Source organism: Penicillium hispanicum (assembly GCF_028827665.1).
Source record: "Penicillium hispanicum strain IBT 35686 chromosome Unknown utg000005l_segment0_segment0, whole genome shotgun sequence".
In the NCBI taxonomy this organism is placed as follows: domain Eukaryota; kingdom Fungi; phylum Ascomycota; class Eurotiomycetes; order Eurotiales; family Aspergillaceae; genus Penicillium; species Penicillium hispanicum.
This window is the reverse complement of record NW_026623197.1, coordinates 1-21902: the sequence shown is the minus strand read 5'-3', so window position 1 is coordinate 21902 and position 21902 is coordinate 1. Positions and strand designations below refer to the sequence as shown.

Below are 21902 nucleotides of genomic sequence, written 5' to 3'. Positions count from 1 at the left end.
GAAGATAAACCAACGGGTGACCCCTCGTCATGGAGAACCCAGATTCCCTTGCGGAGCTTTCCACCCTGGTGGAGCGGACAGTACGTGATCCCTGATTCAGCATTGACCTGTATGGCACTCGCCATGACAAGGTTTAGTCCGCAGAAGAACTTCGACTGACCACCCTTAGCTCCTCGACACAGGTCGCCTATTCAGGAAGTCCGGCTCAATGCCCGTAAGCACCCATCTCCAACGCTCCATTCCTTCATATTATGAGAGCTTCCAGAATGCGTTGGACACTCTGTCAGAACAAATTGTAAGTTTCGGTTGCCTCATTTGATATTACTGGGGGTCTATTCTGACGGCCCCACAGTTTATCGCCAAAGCGTTCCTAGAAAAGGATTATGAAGCGATCAGGACACGAGAAGCCGCGCCACAACAGATAGCCGGGATGGACATGGAGCATGTAGATCAGCAAATGGCGATTGAAACACAACCACCGGTGCCTGAGAGGACCGAATTGGATCTCGATCCTATCAAGTTCGAGGCAAAGACTGAAGATCAAGCTGAGGGAGAGCTCGCAGCACCCACAGACGCCCTTCCAGATTCCCATCTCAGCGATGAGTTGATCGTGAAGGAAGAAAAAGATGCGCGACAAGACTCAGGGTTCCTAGGGGCCACCGACGGACTCAACTTTGACTCCGTCCTCAACGACACGGGGGGTTCAAATTCCTTCAATCTCAGCCTTGACTTTGGCGACGATGATGTGGGCAATCAAGCCTTTCTCTCGGGGTCAGCCTTTGGGAATGCTGCCCCTAGCAGTACCGATAAGCCAGCGGCATCGCTGCCACCAGAAAGCTCCGGCGGCCCCGCCCCAACCAGCGGCGATATCTTCGATATGGAAATACAGAAGACTGACGGGGAATCTAACATGTTCCCAGACCAAGGCACCGGAATGGAGGATATTATGGGGCCCGGTGAATCTAGTTTCGATGATTTATTCATGGAGACCGAAAATCTCGGTGACAACGGTACGGGCAATCTCAACCAGCTGGAAGGCGACAGTCTGATGAACATAAGCGAGCTTGATGACAACTGGTTCAATTGACTATGGGGAAGAATGCACTTAATGATTGGCACTTTATTACCACTCCTTGTTACCCCGCCGGTCATTTTAGGCTACAGGCCAATACTCTCGTCACGGGAAAGAAATATCGGCGTTATTCGAAGAACTATACGCGTAGTAACAACATCATGACAAGACAAAGTTCGGTAAGTAGCTCTCCAGATTACAATCGTATCACATCCCGCATGAACGTGCTCGTCCAGATAAAGTCCTGGTGACTGGCTCGCGACGTCAATGAAAGATCGCCGCCCCTCCTTGCCAGCCTGGAACGCACTCAATCGCTCCGCCGCCTCAAAGCTATACTGTGGGCCCTGGTACTCGTGCCGGCCTCGTGTGAACCACCATAGCGCTGTGAGTACCATTAATCCCACGATGATAACGCTCGTGTAATTCATGCTGTGCACGGTTGCAGGCAACACCAAAGGGAAGCAGAAGAAAACCACCGTGATCACAATATACATTAGCGCAAGGATGTTCATCACCATGCTGAGTTTTTGTCCCATATAAAATGGCCCCGGGACCATGTTCCGTCGCCCGGATAGTACATGCGGGAAGATGGCGCCGGAATAAGACAGCGAGCTTAGCACAACGAACGAGAAAACCAGAGCCTGGAAGGCCGTCGTGCCGCCGACATAAATACATCCGCGACGATTGTTCCACTTGTGGAGGCCCACGAACTGAGGATCGGTGGTTAGTGGTGGTATTGGCAACGGCGCAGCTGGAAGCAAGAGACGCACTTGGCAATCACGATCCCCAGGCTGGTTAGACTCCACAATCCAAAATTCCGTTTCAATTCTTGCTTGTGGCCAAGAGCCGCCTCCAGTCGTATCTCGTCAATCATCATGAAGGGAGTCACTCCATCTGGTGGTGTTTTCGACGCAACCTTGACCATATCCGCGCCGGTTGCCGCCTCAGGCAGCTTTGCCGTCCCGTTTTCTTCCATGCGTTCTTTCCCTCCTTCACTTATATGCCTTCTTGCTCTGGTCGTGAAGCTCGGGGGATCCTGTCTTCTCGCATATGGACTATACTGACGATGACAGTAATGCCGATACATCCGCCCAGCTGTATTGACACACCTGCAATACGCGGCTCCACCACGCCGCGTTATCTGATTGACCCGTGCGATGTCGGATCTGATACGAACGGAAAGACGAATGGACCCGCGGTAGCGTCGGCTCCTATAAGCCCACCGTGGGCGCCGTCCTTCCGACGCGCGGCAGTTTTCAACTCCTCTCCCTTCAGTGCAGTTCGTGCAGTTTGCAGTTCACCATGGCGGCCCCGCGCAGTGTGCAACGCCTGCAGCAGACGCTCTCCCACGTCCAGCCAGCCTCGGCGTCGCAACAGCTCTCGATTGTGGCCGGGCCGACGCAGCCCAAACTGCTAGACGTTACGCTCGGCGAGCTCTTAACTTTTCAAGCTCTGCAGTATGGGGACTATGAATGTCTGGTCTTCCCCTGGACCGGAACCCGCTGGACGTACGCCCAGTTGAAGGATGAGGCCGACCGTCTTGCCCGGGGCATGTTAGCGATGGGAATCCAGAAGGGTGATCGCATTGGCGTTATGGCAGGCAATTGCGAGCAGTACATCTCTGTCTTCTTCGCCGCGGCCCGGGTGGGCGCCATCCTGGTTGTGCTGAACAACACCTACACTCCCTCCGAGGTCTACTACGCTCTCAATCATACCGGTAAGCCGCTCTCGGTGTCCCTGTGCATAGCTCCGGTCGCAGTGCTAACGCGGTGATATCTTCATTTCTCTAGCCTGCCGGCTACTCTTCATGACTCCGCGTATTGGGCGCCACAGCCTCGAAGAGGTCCTTACCGAACTGGGTCCCAAGCCCAAGCACAGCGCGACGTCCCAGTCTCTAGTCGAGATCGTCATCCTGCGTGGCAACTATCGGAACTTTTCCACCTACACCGACGTTGTTGAGCGCGGCCTGTCTCAGATGGCCCATGTGCTCCCAGATCGCGAGGCCGAATTACGGCCAGACGACGTCTGCAATTTGCAATTCACTAGCGGCTCAACGGGCAACCCCAAGGCGGCTATGTTGACCCACCAGTACGTGATATCGGACAAGATTCGGTCTGCAAGCGATGAAAATGCTCCGGCTAACTGTGCACAAGCAACCTCGTGAACAACTCGCGCTTCATTGGCGACCGTATGGACCTCACCTCCTTCGATATTCTGTGTTGCCCGCCGCCGCTCTTCCACTGCTTCGGGCTAGTTCTGGGCATGTTGGCCGTGGTGACGCACGGATCTAAGATTGTCTTTCCCAGCGAAACGTTCGATCCCAAAGCCGTGTTGCACGCCATTTCAGACGAGAAGTGCACAGCTCTCCACGGTGTGCCCACCATGTTTGAAGCCATTCTCAGCGTTCCCAAGCCCTCCAACTTCGATACCTCCAACCTCCGCACAGGCATTATTGCGGGTGCCCCGGTTCCGAGGCCACTGATGAAGCGTCTGTTGGAGGAACTGAACATGACGCAGTATACAAGCAGCTACGGTATGATCATGCTGAGTTTCTTCCAGTCCATCTCTCCCCGTCTTGTTCCCGCTAACTCCATTGCCAGGTCTGACCGAGGCCTCACCGACCTGCTTCAACGCATTCACCACGGACAGCATCCACACCCGCCTGACCACTGTTGGAAAGATCCTGCCGCACGCACGCGCGAAGATTGTCGATGTGCAGGGCAAGATTGTCCCGGTGGGCCAGCGGGGCGAGCTCTGCATCGCGGGATACCAGCTCACCAAGGGCTACTGGCACAACCCGGAGAAGACGGCGGAGACCCTGGTGACGGATTCGGAGGGCGTCACTTGGCTAAAGACCGGCGATGAGGCCTCGTTCAACGAGCACGGCTATTGCACCATCACTGGTCGGTTCAAAGATATCATCATCCGAGGTACGTCCGTCCGTTCTTGATACAAGCGGTGGCCCCTTCTGCTATGACGGTTTCAAACTGTTTCCCCCTCTTCGCCTGCTCACACCACTAATGCAGGCGGCGAGAACATCTATCCGCTCGAGATCGAAGAGCGATTGACCGCACACCCAGCCATTGAATTGGCCTCCGTCATCGGGATTCCCGATCAAAAATACGGCGAAGTGGTCGGGGCCTTCATCCAGGTGGGCGTCGGCCAGAATCGACCGACGGACGAGGAGCTGCGCGTGTGGACCCGCGAGACACTCGGGCGCCACAAGGCACCCCAGTATGTGCTGGCCTTTGGCGAGGAGGGTGTGCCCAACACGGTCCCAGTGACGGGCAGCGGCAAAGTCCGGAAAATGGAGTTGCGGCAGATAGCGGCGGCGGCGCTGGCGCAGCGGGCGCAGGTGTAGGGGCAGGAATGGCAATAGTTAGTTGTGTGGGGGGATTGTATCATCGAGCTCGTGGCCTCTTTCCCGGTACATATCCCGTTCCTGACTTCGTCTCCGTTCTGACATCGAAGGAAAAAAAAAATCGGGTGTCTGTGGGGGTCCAATCTTATCAGATGCTATGATTCGACCGGTGGTTCGACACTAGTAATACTTGACGAAATGTGGATTGCGCCGGGAAAAGTACATGTATGTACGAGGCGTATGTATTTCGGGACGAGGGAAATGCCGACCGGCCCAGCGAGGCATATTTCATATTATTTATGTATGGATACCTAGGTACGTATGTACATACCTCGGTTTCCCCGAAGCGACTTGGTGTCGGCGCTAGCCGCGTCCTTTCGCCTCGAATCAGATTAAATCGCGATCAGATAATCGTCTGCACCTGGTCCACTGTGGCGGAAGAAGAAGAATCATCCATCTCCACGGTGGATCTTGTTCCGTAAAAAGGTTGATCGTATATCGTCATTCACTGCAGGATTGTTACCAGATGTCATGTAGTATGCATTTCTCCCTGGAAATCCTCCATATCCGTCATACCCTAATCTGGCAATCCGGTCCCGGGTGGACTATACACGGGCATGCTGCAGCTTCGTAAAGACTCTACAATCGTCTACGTCCGCTGTGAATGATGGATCTAAACTTGGTATGAGTTGATGTCCGCTGGAGCGCGATGTCCCAAAGATGTACCAAGTGGGCTGTCGCTGTCATCCTGCATTCGATCTATACACGTCTATCCTGCAACTCGCTCGTTGGACTGAAAGCCACCCGCATACACAGGCTAGTCAATTTAATGGACTTGGAGGACGAATGGAATCGAATTGAGTTAACCGAGTGCACTAAACAGAAGACTCGAGATCCCAGGGGATCCTCGCTCAATTTATGCAGTCCCAAATCCGAAATTTCCTTCCTATACATATTCTATTGAGGCCTGCTCTTCCTGAAAGTACTAGGGAATCCAATGCAAACATGCAGTGCTGGAGACAACTTCAGTATGGAATAGCTCGCGAACTTTGGTCGGAAGACGGTTCGACTGCCGCATTGCCAGAAGATATGATGTCCGGCTTGAATGTGACAACTACAGAATTCACCGGACGATAGGCATTTGATCGCACGCTGCAGCTTTCTTCCGCGAAGTCAGTCAGAGATCACCCGCTCTGAATTTACTGAATTGATTGAACACGCAGACACGTACACCCCCTGAACCCCAGTAGGAAGCTTCTGGAGGAGATTTGATCAAGAATCGAGATTCACCAAGCCCCGGTCGGGTTGAAACTGGATGGTTGACAGGCATCAAGTGGTTTTCACGATTGCAATGGTTGAGAGTTGTATAGCTGGTTTCTGCCTGGTTCCGGGGGTTCCCCTGACATCCCCTATCGGACCCTTCCCCCTCGCTTCACATCTTCCACGCACTGGCAACTCTCAGCCTTCGAACAAGTCGGAGACACCAGGACGATCGTGACTGAGCTTATTTCTCCTTGTTCTCTTACTCCTTCTCCTACCCCCCCCCCCCCCTGCCCGTTCTGTCAGGCTGAGTTTGTCACGGCAAGCGGTGTTTCACACCATCTCGAGACGGGCGCCTGTCCTCGTGCACCACGCATGAACCGTGAGACGATCCTCCGTATGGTGCGCAGGTGTGACCCCGGCGGTATGATCACGAACCGGCAGATTAAATGGTACGAAGAAGAGAACGTGCAGTATGAAGCGACAGATTACGCCTTCAATGGCCAGTTGTGGGAATGCTACCTGTGCCACCGCGAGTTCCACCAGAGAAAGTCACTGGACCAGCATCTGAATTCGCCCACGCATCAGCAGAAGGTCTACCATTGTCCCAATCGGCAGGCACACTGCTCCCAAGAGTTTGTATCGCTGGCAGCGTTGTTCAATCACCTGGAAAGCGAGAAGTGTAGCTTTATTCGCTTCGACAAGGTGCAGCAGGTGCAGCGACAATTGACAGATTCCATTTGGAACCAGAGGCTCCTCGCGCAATGGTAAGGGAGAGGGCAGTGGCAGCGACGATGGACCGAAGATGGGCTGGGCCTCTGTCATACTCAAGAAAGGTCGTCTAGAGACCCCTCGCTGGGCTGGTACACTATTCACGCAGCGCCATCAGGTGGGATTGGGAAGATCACAGCATGGTCTGTCGTGCAAGCCTTGGTACCTCATGGCCAATCGGTGCGGCCGCAATCTACGCCGCGGAAGGGGGACACATCATGTAAAGTAGGAAACGCCACGAATGCAATTTTTTTTTTATTCATGACTTCATCAAAGGCCAGCCCGGCTGTCCTGCTCTATCTTGGGTATATATTATGCCACACCACCCTCATGTCTCTGAATCATGCTGAGCCCTGGACAGCCTGCTCGGGTCGTGTTCGACCAAGTCCCTCTTTGGCATAGAAGTCCATGGGATACACGCCTTGGTTGGCACGGTCCCAGTTCTCCCGGACACCAAGTGCCACGAGTGCTTCGTAGGGTGTCAGCAACGGGCGCGCGAATGCATAACCCCAGTCGATGCTGAGGCGCGGACATGCAATCTGCACCCAGCACTCAACGTCGGACATGGAAGCAAGTTTGCCCGGGAAGATTTCGCTAAGGAGCAGGTTCACCACCGGGATACCACGCTCCGCCAAATGCCGCTCGATCATCGCCATCGTGTTGGGATTGCCTTGGCGGCCGAGCGAGCCCAGAATAATGCCCCACTTGCGGGCCGACTGGGCTGACGCGATAGCATCGCGTCGGATGGTGTGCATCTCTTCGTGATCGTATGTCTCGCGAGTCAAGGTGCGTGAGTAGGGGTCGTAGCGGTACGCGGGGATGGAGGGATTGTGAATCATGGCCGATTCGAGATGAAAGCGGCCGTCGCCCAGATAGAGAAGCACGTCAATTTCCGAGTCCGACAGCTGCGGAGACGTACAACCGAGGATTTCACCCTTTGAGAGCGGCATAATTTGTGGAACAACCACCCGGAAGCCGGCGCGCTCCAGAGTAGGCTTCAGTCCGTGCAAGGTTGCGTTGAACTGGATAGTGCCGACCGTGGCGATGGTCTGGCCGGGTTTGAAGTTGCGTTCGAGGGTGGCAATCAGATGGCCAGTATCGATGCTGATGTCAACAAAAATGTAGAGCGTCTTGATCTTCGTCACATCCACGGGGATCAAGCAGCTATGGGCGTAATGTACTAGTAGATCACAGCCGAGGGCGCGGGCCGTGTAGTCATCGATGCAACAGGCGCCGTAGGTGACATCGCCCATGATCAGGGTCTCAATCCCTGGACAGAATTGTGTGAGGATATCGGAGATGGTTGTCGCGAAGATCAATAGGCCCTCCGGGAATTGTAGCGCCACGCGCTTGGCCCCGGACGAACGTACCCGGTGGATGGTCTTGGGGATCTCGAAGGAATAGTTCCTGGGGAGCAATTCAATAGCCGCTAGGATCTCGGGGTCGTTGAGAATCTCAGATGGCACCTGGTTCAAGGTACGCGGTGTACGTCGAGGAGCAGCTGCATTAGATGACACGGGATCAGTGACACAATCTCACACTTCCGCGGAGAGTGGGACATACTCTTTTGGATGGTAGTGGTCTCGACATCGGAGCTTGGGGCATCCTTCTGGGCTTGTGCATCGGCCATGCGCCTGCCGACAAATCGTTTCTTTGGTTGTCGCAGCGAGCCGTCCATGATGACGGAGCAGGATGAACGGGGACAGCGAACGAAAGATGACTGACATCGCATTCGCATTCAGCGGGTTTTCATCCCCGCAATCGTATTTTTTCTGCCCCCAGTCACCGCTTCATGCGCCCGCAGGATCAGGCACGAAGGCACGAAGGCACGAAGGCATCAAGGCATCAGCAATATACGATGGCGGACTTATGCAGTTCTTCATTCTCTGGCATTGCTCGACTGTCCTTCGATTGTCAAAGAAAAAAACTCAGATCGCTGAATGCCACCGCGCGAGGAATGCTTCAAGTGATGTTCCAAGCGAGACGGAGAAGGCGATCGGACGAATTGGAGTCACGATAGCCTCGGTTGATCCAAGAACGGGGCTGAATCGCAGCCGCTTAACGCAAAAGGGTGCTCAATAGGCTTTGTCCCCGTTCACCATCTCAGGGACACAGTCGATCCCGCTGCGCGCATCTTCATGCCTATGATCCCAAAGACCCTTCTGACGTCCGCTGAACGTGATTCGTGGTTCGTGGTTCGAGATTCCTGTCTGGAGTAAGGAGGTCGCGTTTCGTCCGACCTCAGCTCCACATCTCACGCCTCCTGATAAGAGGATCGGGCGATCGGAGACCTCAGTCTCACACGACCGACCCTGCGACCATCGACCATGGGGGAGCATGGCAATGAAGGTGTCCCTGAGGCCGTTCCACTGACTCGCCAGCGGTCGGCATCCCTTGCATCACAATCCACCTCCGACTCGGGCCTCTCCGTGGCCTCCGCAACGTTCCTTGAAGCACACAAGACCGAGATGATGACCCCAGCAGATGATGATGATGATGGAGAGGAACCACGATACCGCGATATTGAATATGGAGAAGACCCAGGAGCTGAGGAGCCTTTTCTACCCGCTCGGAAGAAGCCTGCGTCGGGCAGTCGCACCCGTCGGGTCCTGTGGCTACTCGGTCTGCTCTGCGTCGGGGGCTGGGTGCTCGCATTCTTACTCTTCCTCGTACAGAAACGACCCAGTGCTGCAGCACCATCATCAGCCTCAACTAAAGCCGTCCATGACTCAGACTCTGCAACGGGTGGTACGAGCCACGGCAGCTCGGTGACACTACAGCAGGTGTTGGGGGGCGAGTGGTCACCACGATCGCATGCAATTTCCTGGATTGCGGGCCCAAAGGGCGAGGACGGGCTCTTGGTCGAGCGCGGTGAAAGTGGTGATGGATATCTTCGCGTGGAGGATGTTCGCGGCCAGAAGGGCCAAGTCAGCAGCTACGAGACCCGCGTGTTGATGGAGAAGGCCTACTTCTGGGTCAAAGATGAGCTCGTCAGCCCGGTCATGACCTGGCCGAGCCCAGACCTGGAGAAGGTCTTGATCATGTCTAACATGCAGTCGAACTGGAGACATTCGTTCTACGGGAAATACTGGATCTTCGACGTCGCGACTCAGACTGCCGAACCTCTGGATCCTGGGAACCCGAGCAATCGTGTGCAGCTGGCTGTTTGGTCTCCCAAGTCTGACGCTGTGGTATTTGTCCGGGAAAACAATGTATACCTCCGTAGGTTGTCGTCCTCCGAGGTGGTTCCCGTTACTCGAGATGGTGGAACGGATCTCTTCTATGGCGTCCCCGACTGGGTGTATGAGGAAGAGGTGTTCTCTGGCAACACGGGCACTTGGTGGTCTAGCGATGGCAACTTCATTGCATTCCTGCGGACGGATGAATCGACAGTCCCTGAATATCCCGTCCAGTACTTCCTTTCTCATCCCTCGGGCAAAGCGCCTCTTCCTGGGCTGGAGAACTACCCGGAGGTTCGACAAATCAAATACCCCAAAGCCGGCAGCCCCAACCCAACTGTCCATCTGCAGTTCTACGATCTGCAGAAGAATGAAGTCTTCTCGATTGCTATGCCTGAAGATTTTACGGACGACGATCGCATCATTATCGAGGTGGTCTGGGCATCCGCGGGCAAAGTTCTGATTCGCGAGACCAACCGAGAAAGTGACGTCGTCAAGATATTTGTGGCGGACACGACGACCAGAAGCGGCAAATTGGTCCGCTCTGAAGATATCGCAGGTCTCGACGGCGGCTGGGTTGAGCCCTCACAATCCACCCGCTTCATTCCTGCCGATCCTGAAAATGGCCGGCCGCATGATGGGTACGTCGATACGGTGATTCATGAAGGATATGACCATCTCGCCTACTTTACGCCGCTGGAGAACCCTGAACCCGTCCCTCTCACCAAGGGAGACTGGGAAGTTGTGACTGCACCTTCGGCGGTCGATCTCAAGAGGAATCTGGTCTACTTTATCGCAACGAAGGAAGCGCCAACCGAGCGCCATGTGTATCAGGTCAAGCTCGATGGATCTGATCTTCGACCATTGACTGATACATCCAAAGCGGGATATTTTGACATCTCCTTCTCCGATGGCGCTGGCTATGCCCTGCTGAGCTCCAAGGGCCCGGCGGTCCCCTGGCAAGCGGTCATCAATACGCAAGGCGATGATGTACAATACGAGGCTGTCATTGAGGAGAACCCCCGATTAGCTCAGATGGTGGAGGAATACGCTCTCCCTACCGAGGTTTACACCAACGTGACAATCGATGGGTATACGCTTCAAGTGTTGGAGCGCCGCCCCCCTCACTTCAACCCAGCCAAGGAATACCCCGTTCTCTTCTTCCTGTATGCCGGACCGGGCTCTCAGACAGTTGATCGCAAATTCACTGTCGATTTCCAATCCTACGTTGCCTCGGCCTTAGGCTATATCGTGGTGACAGTGGATGGCCGGGGAACTGGGTTCATTGGCCGTAAGGCACGGTGTATCATTCGTGGTGACTTGGGCCATTACGAAGCACGAGACCAAATTGAAACGGCCAAAATTTGGGCAGACAAAGACTACGTGGATGAAAATCGGATGGCAGTCTGGGGATGGAGCTTCGGCGGCTTCATGACGCTGAAAATCCTCGAACAGGATGCGGGCCAAACATTCCAATACGGCATGGCCGTGGCGCCTGTGACAGACTGGAGGTACTATGGTAAGTCAAGATTTAGTGAACTGATTCAGATCACAACGATTCTGTACTGATGATTGACACAGACTCGATCTATACTGAACGATACATGCACACCCCCGAACACAACCCTTCCGGCTACGAAAATGCAACAATCACCGATGCAAAGGCCCTGGGCCAGAACGTCCGGTTTCTGATCATGCACGGTGTCGCTGATGACAACGTCCATTTGCAAAATACACTCGTCCTGATTGACCGACTAGACCTGGCAAACGTCGACAATTATGACATGCAGGTCTTCCCGGATTCGGATCACAGCATCTACTTCCACAACGGACACACTCTGGTCTATGAACGTGAGTTTGGTTTCTCCTGAGTATATTTGTGCTCCGCAAGAACCAAATTACTAATAACAGCAGGTCTTTCGAGCTGGCTCATTAATGCATTCAACGGCGAATGGCATCGTATCACGAATCCTAAACCCGCGAATGATTCAACGTGGAGTCGGGTCAAGCGAAGTTTAGCGCTTGATCTTCTTGGACACTGATTTTCCAGAGCCTCTTCCGTGTTGATAGAAATACCCTTGTGCAAATGCTCCATACTTCCATTATGATATACCCTGCTCCATACATCCGTCGCATTCCCTTCAAGGCGACACCGCACATGTCCTCAAACCACCTTGTTGGTGCCTCACTAGCCCGACAGCTTCCGGAGCTGGGGTATCAAGGCGTCGTAGGCCGTATTATGGATCGGAAGGTCGTAAGTCGGAGTCGAGGTAGCGGACGCGCATCCCGATGCAGCAATAGCAGTAGAATCATGAGGTTCCCATGTTACCGCGTGCCAAAAGTCTCACATTGTCTTCCCAACAAATGATGACGAGGCGCCTTCTGGAATGGTTTCCATGGCCGAAGAATGTCTCTCCTGATGGCGCTGCGAATCCTACGATCGCTTCCAACCCCCTATCTCCGATCAAATTTCGCGAGACGGCCCCTAGAAACTATGGAACAGGCGGATCATGCTGCCACTGGTGTCGGAGGAAAGTCCCTCTGGATATCTCCCATCTGGTTTGTTTTTTCTATGCTTATATTAGTTGTTACAGCGCTAGGCCAAGCGACCACGTCATTATTTGGGCGCTATGCATTCTAGTACCCAGAGTCCCTATTGTACAGGCAAATCATTTTTTTATATTCTAGTTGATCCAGCCCTTAGGTCCAGCCCAGTTGCCCTTCACCATCGCGTTATAGTATACCCAAGGGAAGAAATCCTTCTTCAGATGGTAGAACGAACGGCGCGGGGTGGCCTGGTCAATCCCGAACCAATTGCCAAATGTCTCCTTCGGTTCGGGGCCGTACTTGAACTCCGCAAGCAGGACCTTGCCATACTCCGTCAGCAGGGGACACGATGTGTATCCGTCGTACACCGCGTCGGGCGCCTTGCCCTCCATGGCCTGGAGCAGGTTGCGCACGACCACGGGGGCTTGGGAGGTGACAGCGGCGGCGGTCTTGGAAGTGGGCAGACTAGATGCATCGCCGGCCGACCAGACGTTAGTGTACCTCTTATGGCGGGTCGTGGCATTGTCGACATCGACGAATCCGGCTGCGTCGGCGAGGGGGCTGTCCTTGATGAATGCCGGTGCGCCCATCTTGGGGGCGACGTGAAGGAAGTCAAACTCCTTGGTAACCGGCTCCTTGCCATCCGGGCGGGCGAAGGTAGCCTTGTGACCGTCGACAGCGACAAGGTCGTGCTGGAAGAGTGCGTTGACGCCGCGTTCTTGCTGCATGGCAGTCAAAGCGGCGTTGTACTTGGGGACACCAAACATGACTGGCAAGCCAGTGGCGAAGTTAATCTGAATGGCCGAGTTGGCCGGGTCACTCGGGTTGTAGAGGCCGTGACGCTTCCAATGGTCCAGCGCGAGCCACATGATCTTCTGCGGTGCGCCGGCGCACTTGATGGGGCCGGCGGGCTGGGTGAAAATGGCGGTGCCTTTCTGAAGCTTATCGATGGACGGGAAAACCTTGCTGACGGAGTTGTAGAGGTAGATAGACGAGACCGGGGCATCTGGGTTTGCCAGAGCTTCTGGGAGACCCTTGATGGTGCCGGGGTTGACGCTGAGGCCGGGTGCAACGATCAGCTGGTCGTAACCGACCTTATCGCCATTGCCCAGGGTGACAAAGTTATTCTCGGGGGTGAAGGTGGCCACGCTATCGTTGTAGAACTTGAACTTGGCGTCGATCAGCTCCTTCATGGGCCGTTGGAGCTCCTCCTTGGCCTTCAAACCACCGCCGACCAAGGTCCAGCCGGGTTGGTAGTGGTGAAAAGTGGCTGGATCGACGATGGCGATATCATCCTGGTTGAACTGGCCTGACTTCAAGAGCTGATGGCTGATTGCCATGCCTGCGGAACCACCGCCCACCACGACGACCTTATGGCTGCACGACGCGCGGACCGGCGCTTCGGTTGCGAAGCTGCGGGAGCTTGGCACTGCTTGCGCACGGCGGCCAGCGGCCGCAACGACTCGACGGCAGAACATCGTCGAGACCTTCTGGGGGGTTTTGAAGAACGATTGACGGAATGAGACGGAAAAAAGCGAAAGACTGCGAAAACTGGGGCGGCGAGCGAAAGCGGCGGGAATTGAGTTATCGAGGCCCCGCGCGGGCGTTGATTGGCTGCTTCCGCTCGGCGCGATTGCAGCCTGATCTGACAGGCAGCAATAGTCCGGCTTGGCGCGCCGATCTCGCTTCCAGTATAGTTAAGACGTGAACTATACAAGGCACCGCTGCTCAATCGACAACTATGCGGGGTTTGGATATTTCGAGGAACGTGCGCTCATACGGTGGACAGATCGTTCTATGGCGCCATACGATCCCGAAGGTCTACTCTTAATGTGGGAGCCGTATCATCATTAGCAGGAGAAGTTGGGTGAATGGATGTTTTGTTTCTCCTTCCAGAAAGATTTCGACGTTGCTACTGGAGTCACCCAGGACGACCCTTGAGGTGAGGGGTACCACGACAAGCCGGTGATTTCAGTAAATATGAAGCGGTTTTTGGGGCAGCCGCCCAACTTGTTGCATTATTTCGACGCCAGCACAGGCCCACTCCAACTGCTCAGGAGACACTGGATGATCAGTAGATCCACGGCATCATGAGCCAACGACTTTGCACCACATCTGCGTCCTTCCCAAATCTCTCTTTGTACCACTGCTTGGTCGTCTGCGCCGTCAGGCCAAGATTGACAGCAACAAAGGCCAAGCATGTCAACAGTGTCTTGTTGACGATTTGGCCCGGGGGAGCTCCAATGATGGCGAGGGACAGGTAGATGATGCACTCGGCACCGTAGTGAGGGCACACAGCAGGGCGGAAGAGAGGGTGGTCTGGGAGGGTGTACTTCTCAAGCGAGAAGAGGTAGTGGTGACAGTCGTGTTGCAGACCCGAGGCAACGAGAAAGAGCGGCACGCAGAGAAAGGTCCGCAGACTTGGGGCGTTCGTGATTTTCACATCATCCACAGTGAGAGAGCGAGAAAGGATTGATCCTGTCCAATGGTCAGCTCCCCTGTGCATAGACTTCCCCTATCACGAGTCATGGATACCTGATCCCTCAATCCAAACCGCAACCCCAGCGAGTGCGTAGAATCCCAGGCCGACCAGCCAGTGTACCACGGACATTTGCGACGACGAAGGCTTGGAAAAACAGAAGCTCTCCCAGAGCCGCCGCGACCCTTGCATAGTCAGCAGGATCCAGCAGACCAAGACTTGATGAAGAGACATGGACTGCTGTTGATGCTCTGGGCTCACGCGGGACGCGATCGCTTGGAACGCGCCCCCGCGGCAGAAGAGCTGCGTGGCCCAGAACACCGACGACAGAACGGAGGCGATGTAGAAGTGGGTAAAATAGCCATGAGGAACCTTCCAGCTGGCCAGATAGTCTAGCAATCCCGAGGTCGCCGGCGCGCCGGGCGAAGTTGCGCGTGGGCCATAGAGGAGGAAGCGGGAGCGTAAAGAGGTGGGAATGCTAAGGGAGAAGGTCTGGTGCATCATCGGGATGAGTGGACGCCCTCGGAACGTTTGGGCGAAGAACAATCATACCGTAGCGGCAGCGAAGAGGAAGCAGAGGCGCAGAGCGTCGATGACGTCCATGGTCATTGGTGATGGAGGAGGAAGGGGGGGGGGGGGAGAGAGAGAGTCGAAGTTGGCGGTCCAGAGCGGCGGCCGATCGGCGAGAATCTCCAGACAGGAGGGAACCGTGGAATCTACATTGTACATACATACATCGACCCTGCGACACACTACGTCCGTTCTGCTCTGGACCACCTTAGCATTCAAAGCATCTCTTCGTCAGCTCTCCAAACTCAACGTCATCACCACTGGCCACAAAGAGAGCGACCATGAAGTGGTCGTCGGTACATCAGACAAGTCATCGCCCTGAGGTCTCGTTGATCACCTCTTCAACCAAAGGCCCAGGACTCCAACGCCAGTCATCTCCATGGCAAAGTTGTCACAAAACTGCAGCATTGGGTGCCCAGCGGTTGCGGTCGTGATGAATTGCCTCGCCAGTGCCAACAGGCGATCCTCTCGATGCAAGGGGTGCAGCGTGCATTCTGCATTGGAGAGCCGCTCGACAGGTCGCTTCATTTCCCGCTGGCTCAGAGTCGACACGGGCGGCGCAGATGCAAGATGGACGTGCCCAGTGGCCAGTGATTGGGCCGGCACTGGGATCGCCATTGACGCTGCTCGTCCCCGAAAGCTGACCTCCACTGTGGCGGCCTAACCGGGATGGTGGATTATTAATACAATTAGGGAGCCTTAGGTAGAAAGGCGGTGAGAGGAGGTCATAAGGACCCAGGGGTGGCTTACCCCACTTAGCTTCAGCATCCATCCTGATTCGCAGTCTTCAATCGGAATTCCATCAGTTCTAACTCCTTCTGTGTGTGCTTTGTCTTCTACCAGGCCCTGAGTGGTCCTGGTTACTTGTTATTCATTTTCCTCTTCCCTACCATTAGTGGTTTTCACCACCGACTGGAGTGAGCAGCCGAGTTGCGATAGAGACAGACTCCATCCTCCTAATGTCGCCTAGTGCCTGCATAATTGGATTGCTCCTAGATCGAGGCAAACAGCCAAGCGACCCAACACTGACCTACGCCACACCAGGTACACCCGCGAGAGTCACGAAACTACAAACGCAAGTGATGCACCACAGGAGCAGAGCCGCGGAAGCGGATCGCGAAGAAACGCGCTGGGCAACGCGCGGGAATCACTCCTTTTCCACGATCGCATCTTTACTGTATGTACATACTGTACATGTTTCTCCCGGCGGCACCGCTTTCCTTCAGCTCCACCGTGTCTTCATGAATCGACCTGTCCATTGCGTCTCGGAGGGCTGCCAGGCCCCCTCGATCTAGACCTGAACGGGCATCGCTTTGCTGCCAGGAACCGCGCACCCGAGCAAATATAATGCCAATTCCCGAGCTGTGCCGACCCAAAAAAGCCGTATGCAAAAGAAGAAAAAGAAAAGAAAAGAAAAGAAAAAAGAAAAAAAAAGGCAAAGGGAGAGGAACGATTGATCAATTATGGGAATCTTCTCTCGAGTCCTACGAATGCTCCTTCACTCCATCTTTTGGTCTGAGGTTGCCACTCACACTCCCAGGTGTCCCCGATATATACACACGGCACGGAATTACTTTCATTCTATCAATATTCGCGAGCATGGCCGTCTCATCGCCTCTGTCCTCTATGGTGACACTAAAAGTCTACGTGAAAGTTTTCGCCCCAGTGGTGGCATCCCACAATTCCATAGTGGAACTAGCCATGAGAACCAGCCCTCAAATTCCAACCGAGGAATATGACCCAGACCACGAGGCAACCAAGTTCTTCCTGGGCGAATTCGACGACCTCGATGACATGACAATGCGCGATCTAGAAAAAGAGATTGTAGCAGAATGGACCCGCTTATATGGAAAGTGAGTGTCCATGTGGAATCTGGGTCGGAGTAGAAGCAGATGGACGAGATGCATATGGTTAACCATGCTACACATACCAGGCAGCTTCGTGTTTACTCTCTGTATGATGACAAACACCCGGAGATCGATATCTCTTTCCAGAAGAGCGTTGCTGAGGTCTTTGTGGATCGAGGCAAAGCTCGTGCGGATGGCCACGACCAGGCAGCCATGGTTCGAATCATCCCGTTTCCCCCCTCTCTCCGTTTTGAAGAGGAACGGCTCTCGCAGGACTACCACGGTGTCGCCTACGATGTGAGTTGTCCACCATTCGAACCGGGAGAGGCGATTCTTGGGAGCCACTCGCCTTCGCTCTTTGAAGAAGATGGGCATCAAAATGACTTGTCACCTTGCCAGTCTACAAAGGTCCAGCGTGGGGTTCGAGCTCCTGAGACCTATGATGAGGATGGCTACTGTCTTAGTCCTCGCGATGAATTCCACGAATACATTCTGAATTCGGTGGGGGGGTACTCGCGAGAGCCGTCAAGTACTCAGCTCGGCACTCCTCCAACCTCGCTAGGGTCCAACGATTCCGCCGACCAGGAGCTATGGAACGCGCCTTCTGGTTTCACGGCAGAGGAACAGGTGCTTCAGGGGATATCGAAGAAGCGGACTCGGAAGCGAAAGCATTCACCCCCAGGGGAGGGTCCGTCTAAACGCTTTACGAACACTCCGGAGGCCCTCGAAACGCGTTCCTCTCCAGGGGACGGTACGCCCAACTGGTGGAAGAGCACACCTGACGTCCCCGGTGGGGGTCCGGAGCGTTTTGCCTCAGAAACATTCAGTCGGTCGCCATTAAGCCCGGATTCAACATCTCCAGGCAGCCAGAGCACCGCTGTTGGCGGGCGCTCGACGCAAGAGCCTTCCACCCCCAGCCGACAATCGAGAATGAGCTGCCCTCCAGGTAAAACCCCCGAGGAAACCTGTGAACGGATCACAAGATACAGAGAAGAACAAAGCGATGTAAAAGAGATTCACCGAAGGCTAGCAGATCCAAATACTGAGCCCCAATCTCGCCCATTGATGCAAAGGATCTCTCGAGCTTACAAAGTTTGGAAAGCCAACAACCACGAAACGAGCACTATAGCACGAGCGGAACTAGATAACCTGCTGAAGGAGTGGCGATCATTAGAAAGCAGCACACCTGCCAGCGAGTCGTCGCTGTCGACCATCTCATCAAGGATAACGCCGACGCCTCCGGAAATCCCGCCGTCGACACCATCTGCTGCCTCCACGCTGTCGCCTCGGTCTCGCGAGAGTTCTCCTGATCGTTGGCCAGAAGTGACTTCCTCCCAACGTGCTAGGCCCCGAACAGCACCTCAATCTACGTCGAATTCACATTTCCGGCGCTCCTTGGCTGCCCCTGGACATTATCACCCTCCTCCCCCGAGAAATGATCCGGGTGTCGCCGGTTCATCCCTCGTAGGGAGCGATTTCATCCCCCCCTTTCCATCGCCAGAACCGGTGCAACTCCGCGAGGCCTCCGAAGCGAGACGCCTAGATCGAGGATCAACAGCAGAGAGCTTTTTATCAATCTTCGCCGATATCACGAGCGAACCGGATGACACTTCTAGGGACCCTGATTTCACGTAAGTGACGGCTAGATCTTTTCCCCTTTCAATGAATCGGCAGTCATTAACAGGTCGAAATAGGGAGCCGCGCTCCCGTACAAGGCGGAGGTTGCCATCGTCACGATTGCAGTCACCCGTGCTTGAACCAAATGCTCCCTCTCCTCGCAGGCAGAGTCAACGCCGTCGCCCCCAAAAAATAAACAGAAGACAACAGTCACGGCAGCCGCAGCGTCCTCAAAGGCTCGATCGAGTCGAGCCACCGCCACCAAGACCGGCCGATATTGCCCGTCGCAATGACAATGACACTCACCACGCTCCTCGACAAAGCGAGCAATTGCGAAAGGCCGTATTAATTCAGAACATGGAACGACAAAGCGCAACGCCTCAGCCCCGTCTAATCCCGGCAATCAGCTATTCCTCTTCGGGATGGACCAGTGTAAACGGTTCTTGATGATGATCAATTTGGAGGAATGGCTGCATCGTGTTTCAAGTGATGTATTGGAGGCGTATCTTATCCGTTATCCTGCGTGTATGTCAGAAACACTTCAATGCCCTCCAGGGATTGCTGCTTTGATGTATTATAAGCAAAAATCCAACACAGTTATCCAATAGCAAAAGATATTCGACTTGGGCTGTGTGATCGGATACATAGATCTAGAATTGATCGGGTCTTCTCCACGCCGGATGACTCATCCCGCGGAGTCGAGACTGCAAAATTTCCAGCTGTTCTTCCCCCCCCCGCAGCGCTGTACTTGCATTCCAATCGGCCATGCCTGTAATCGAACCCTTTCTCTCCCCTGACCTTGCTCTAATGTGTGGGTGACCTGAAGAGAAGCCATGAACGGCCTTTGATCTCCCATTAGTGCCTCCAACTTGCTCGATGCCCGTCACAGTCGGCCGCCTTCGGACCCCTCACTCCGCTTAACTGAGATCGGCCGACTCCGAAAACCCTCGGACTGTTTCCCTCCCACCCACATCCTCCGCTGCTCCTCGTGCTCGGGTCACGCATCATGTCGCCTGCGCCCGTTCAGGTCAGTTCGACCTCGAAACTGCCGTCGCCAGGCTTCAATGCCGGCGCGCGACCCTACCGTTCCCATAAGGTCCGCGCCTGCGACCTCTGTCGCAAGCGCAAGTCCCGGTGCACCGTCGACATCCCCGGTCAGTCCTGCCTGTTATGTCGCGTGCAGGGCGCCGACTGTCACTATCAGGAGGAACCCGCTTCCGATCTATCGGGGCTGAGTGCAGTCGAATCAAAGCCTTGGCCCAGTGCGCCGCCGGCCGAGCCCGTCTCTGGGCAAAAGCGCAAGCGCAGCCCCGAGCGCCTCTGCAACTCGGGCTCTCGCATCCCGACTCGTCCACCGACTAATGGGCCCAGTCCCCAGGGTACCAACTCGTCCTCCGGCCGTCGAGGAAGCGAGTCGCGGCGCAAAGGATACGACGACGACCCTCGCAATGAATCGGTCCTCATTGTTGGCCCGATGGTTGCGGAAGATGCACAGGTCATTGAGAAGCATATGCCCCCGGAGCGGTCGAGTCTCTCCGAGGAACCGAAAAGTCACCCTTACAACATTTATTCAAGTGACCCGAGGAAGCCTGTCCTTTACACAACCATCTCACGAAGGAGGAAAGGTATGCGGGTCGGAGTTCCGCCCGGTGAGAATCAGAAGGAGATTCTGGAGCAGATCCTCGGTCCTTTTAGACATGACCTCGTGCGACTCTTTATTGACCGTTTTAACGTCGCGTTCCCCATCTTCGACGGGGAATCATTCTGGGAGTCTTACATCACCGAGTCGTTGGAGGATCCTCCCGCTTCGCTGATATGTCAGGTGTATTCGATGTCTCTCGTATACTGGAAACACACCCCCAAGCTCGCATGCCACCCGAAGCCTGACGTTCGATATGCTGTCAATATGACTGTGGCCGCGTTGCACGAGGAATTCTCTGCGCCCGGGTTATCGACGATCAGTGCCGCGTTAATTGACTTAACGGGCCGGCCTATCTTCTCCATGACCGGAAATGCCATCAGCTGTGGCCGCATGCTCTCTTTGGCCAACTGTCTAGGCCTGAACCGCGACCCAAGCCATTGGAAACTCTCACAGCAGGAGAAGGATCAGCGGATCCGCCTGTGGTGGGGAGTGGTGATTCACGATCGCTGGGGCAGTTTCGGCCACGGCGTTCCGCCCCAGATTGCGAAATCCCAATACGATGTGCCTCTTCCGACGGTTGATGGCCTGGCACCCTCAAGCACTCGCACAACTGAGCGTGTGCGAGCCGCCTACTGTCATATTGCCTTGTGTAAGCTGACCGAGATCCTCGGCGAGCTCTTGCCTTTAGTCTACGGCCTTCAAGCAAAGCTCGCACGGGAGAGTTCTAAAAAGCTACGACAGATACGGACTGACCTAGACTTGTGGGAAGACTCTCTTCCCGACTGGTTGAGAGCACCGCAACACCACCGAGGCGAACAGGTCTACGCGTCGAGTAGCCTCCAGCTCGCGTTTCTAGCAGTCAAGATGCTTGTCAGTCGAGTCGAATTGAACGAGGTCAACAATGGCGACACGGATAACCCTGAAGCACGTCGCTACTTCCAGACCGAATGTCGCCGGTCCGCAGAAGATATCGTGCAGTTCATCACCTCCCTTCGGTCGGAAAACTTCAAGGAGTTCTGGCTTCCCTACAGCGCCTTCCATCTAACATCCACCGCCACCCTTCTCGTCCGCTGCGCCCTCGAAACCAACGACACCCAAGTTGCCCGCTCTTGTCTCGCCAATGTGGAGAAACTCCGCACCGTGCTGCGCCGAGTACGCGAGGAGGAAGACTGGGACGTTGCGGATATGTGTCTGGATCACTGTGAGCGGATCATGCACCGGCTCCCCGGCACCGGTGCGACGATGGACCAAGCAATGACCGCATCAATGGCGGACAGTGGCCTGGTCAACCCAGCCGCCATCTCCCTATCCGAAACACAGACCAACAATGACATCGTGGACGATATGATGTCCATCTCAAATACGTTCGGAACCATGGACGGCTTCCCCTTCGACATGACGGGCATCTGGGACGTCTCCGTTTTCCAGGATGTGAACCTGACATGAGCGTTGCCCTTCGGGGGGTTGTCTCCTTGTATAGCTGTGGACACCCGGCGTGTATTCTACTTCAACATTACCCCCATTTCATATACCCAAGAGAGAGCGATGTCTCCTCGT

At 54.9% G+C, this 21902-nt stretch overlaps 10 protein-coding genes across 10 annotated transcripts; 6 read left to right on the top strand and 4 right to left on the bottom strand.

Moving 5' to 3' along the window:
* Positions 1 to 29: 29 nt before the first annotated feature.
* N7459_005436 (uncharacterized protein) lies at positions 30 to 1087 on the top strand (the record flags this gene model as incomplete). The annotated part of the gene is made up of 3 exons (XM_056944620.1): positions 30 to 80; positions 170 to 295; positions 353 to 1087. 3 exons carry the CDS (start codon positions 30 to 32, stop codon positions 1085 to 1087), a joined length of 912 nt encoding a protein of 303 aa, XP_056798955.1.
* A 112-nt stretch (positions 1088 to 1199) lies between these two features.
* Positions 1200 to 2048, bottom strand: N7459_005435 (uncharacterized protein; the record flags this gene model as incomplete). The annotated part of the gene is made up of 3 exons (XM_056944619.1): positions 1200 to 1211; positions 1273 to 1782; positions 1854 to 2048. 3 exons carry the CDS (start codon positions 2046 to 2048, stop codon positions 1200 to 1202), a joined length of 717 nt encoding a protein of 238 aa, XP_056798954.1.
* Positions 2049 to 2374: 326 nt separating this feature from the next.
* sidI (putative long-chain-fatty-acid-CoA ligase) lies at positions 2375 to 4433 on the top strand (the record flags this gene model as incomplete). Its single annotated transcript, XM_056944618.1, has 5 exons — positions 2375 to 2789; positions 2863 to 3160; positions 3226 to 3605; positions 3673 to 4002; positions 4099 to 4433. The coding sequence occupies 5 exons, from the start codon at positions 2375 to 2377 to the stop codon at positions 4431 to 4433; spliced, it is 1758 nt and encodes a 585-aa protein (XP_056798953.1).
* Positions 4434 to 6068: 1635 nt separating this feature from the next.
* On the top strand, positions 6069 to 6464 carry N7459_005433 (uncharacterized protein; the record flags this gene model as incomplete). The annotated part of the gene is made up of 1 exon (XM_056944617.1): positions 6069 to 6464. One exon carries the CDS (start codon positions 6069 to 6071, stop codon positions 6462 to 6464), a length of 396 nt encoding a protein of 131 aa, XP_056798952.1.
* Positions 6465 to 6805: 341 nt separating this feature from the next.
* On the bottom strand, positions 6806 to 8142 carry dph1 (2-(3-amino-3-carboxypropyl)histidine synthase; the record flags this gene model as incomplete). The annotated part of the gene is made up of 2 exons (XM_056944616.1): positions 6806 to 7965; positions 8028 to 8142. 2 exons carry the CDS (start codon positions 8140 to 8142, stop codon positions 6806 to 6808), a joined length of 1275 nt encoding a protein of 424 aa, XP_056798951.1.
* A 649-nt stretch (positions 8143 to 8791) lies between these two features.
* On the top strand, positions 8792 to 11685 carry dapB (dipeptidyl aminopeptidase dapB; the record flags this gene model as incomplete). Its single annotated transcript, XM_056944615.1, has 3 exons — positions 8792 to 11162; positions 11225 to 11494; positions 11558 to 11685. 3 exons carry the CDS (start codon positions 8792 to 8794, stop codon positions 11683 to 11685), a joined length of 2769 nt encoding a protein of 922 aa, XP_056798950.1.
* A 642-nt stretch (positions 11686 to 12327) lies between these two features.
* Positions 12328 to 13668, bottom strand: N7459_005430 (NAD(P)/FAD-dependent oxidoreductase; the record flags this gene model as incomplete). The annotated part of the gene is made up of 1 exon (XM_056944614.1): positions 12328 to 13668. One exon carries the CDS (start codon positions 13666 to 13668, stop codon positions 12328 to 12330), a length of 1341 nt encoding a protein of 446 aa, XP_056798949.1.
* Positions 13669 to 14261: 593 nt separating this feature from the next.
* N7459_005429 (putative 3-oxo-5-alpha-steroid 4-dehydrogenase) lies at positions 14262 to 15272 on the bottom strand (the record flags this gene model as incomplete). Its single annotated transcript, XM_056944613.1, has 3 exons — positions 14262 to 14668; positions 14726 to 15161; positions 15222 to 15272. 3 exons carry the CDS (start codon positions 15270 to 15272, stop codon positions 14262 to 14264), a joined length of 894 nt encoding a protein of 297 aa, XP_056798948.1.
* A 1566-nt stretch (positions 15273 to 16838) lies between these two features.
* On the top strand, positions 16839 to 18721 carry N7459_005428 (uncharacterized protein; the record flags this gene model as incomplete). Its single annotated transcript, XM_056944612.1, has 2 exons — positions 16839 to 17092; positions 17173 to 18721. 2 exons carry the CDS (start codon positions 16839 to 16841, stop codon positions 18719 to 18721), a joined length of 1803 nt encoding a protein of 600 aa, XP_056798947.1.
* Positions 18722 to 19709: 988 nt separating this feature from the next.
* N7459_005427 (putative C6 transcription factor) lies at positions 19710 to 21791 on the top strand (the record flags this gene model as incomplete). Its single annotated transcript, XM_056944611.1, has 1 exon — positions 19710 to 21791. The coding sequence occupies one exon, from the start codon at positions 19710 to 19712 to the stop codon at positions 21789 to 21791; it is 2082 nt and encodes a 693-aa protein (XP_056798946.1).
* Between the last annotated feature and the right edge of the window lie 111 nt (positions 21792 to 21902).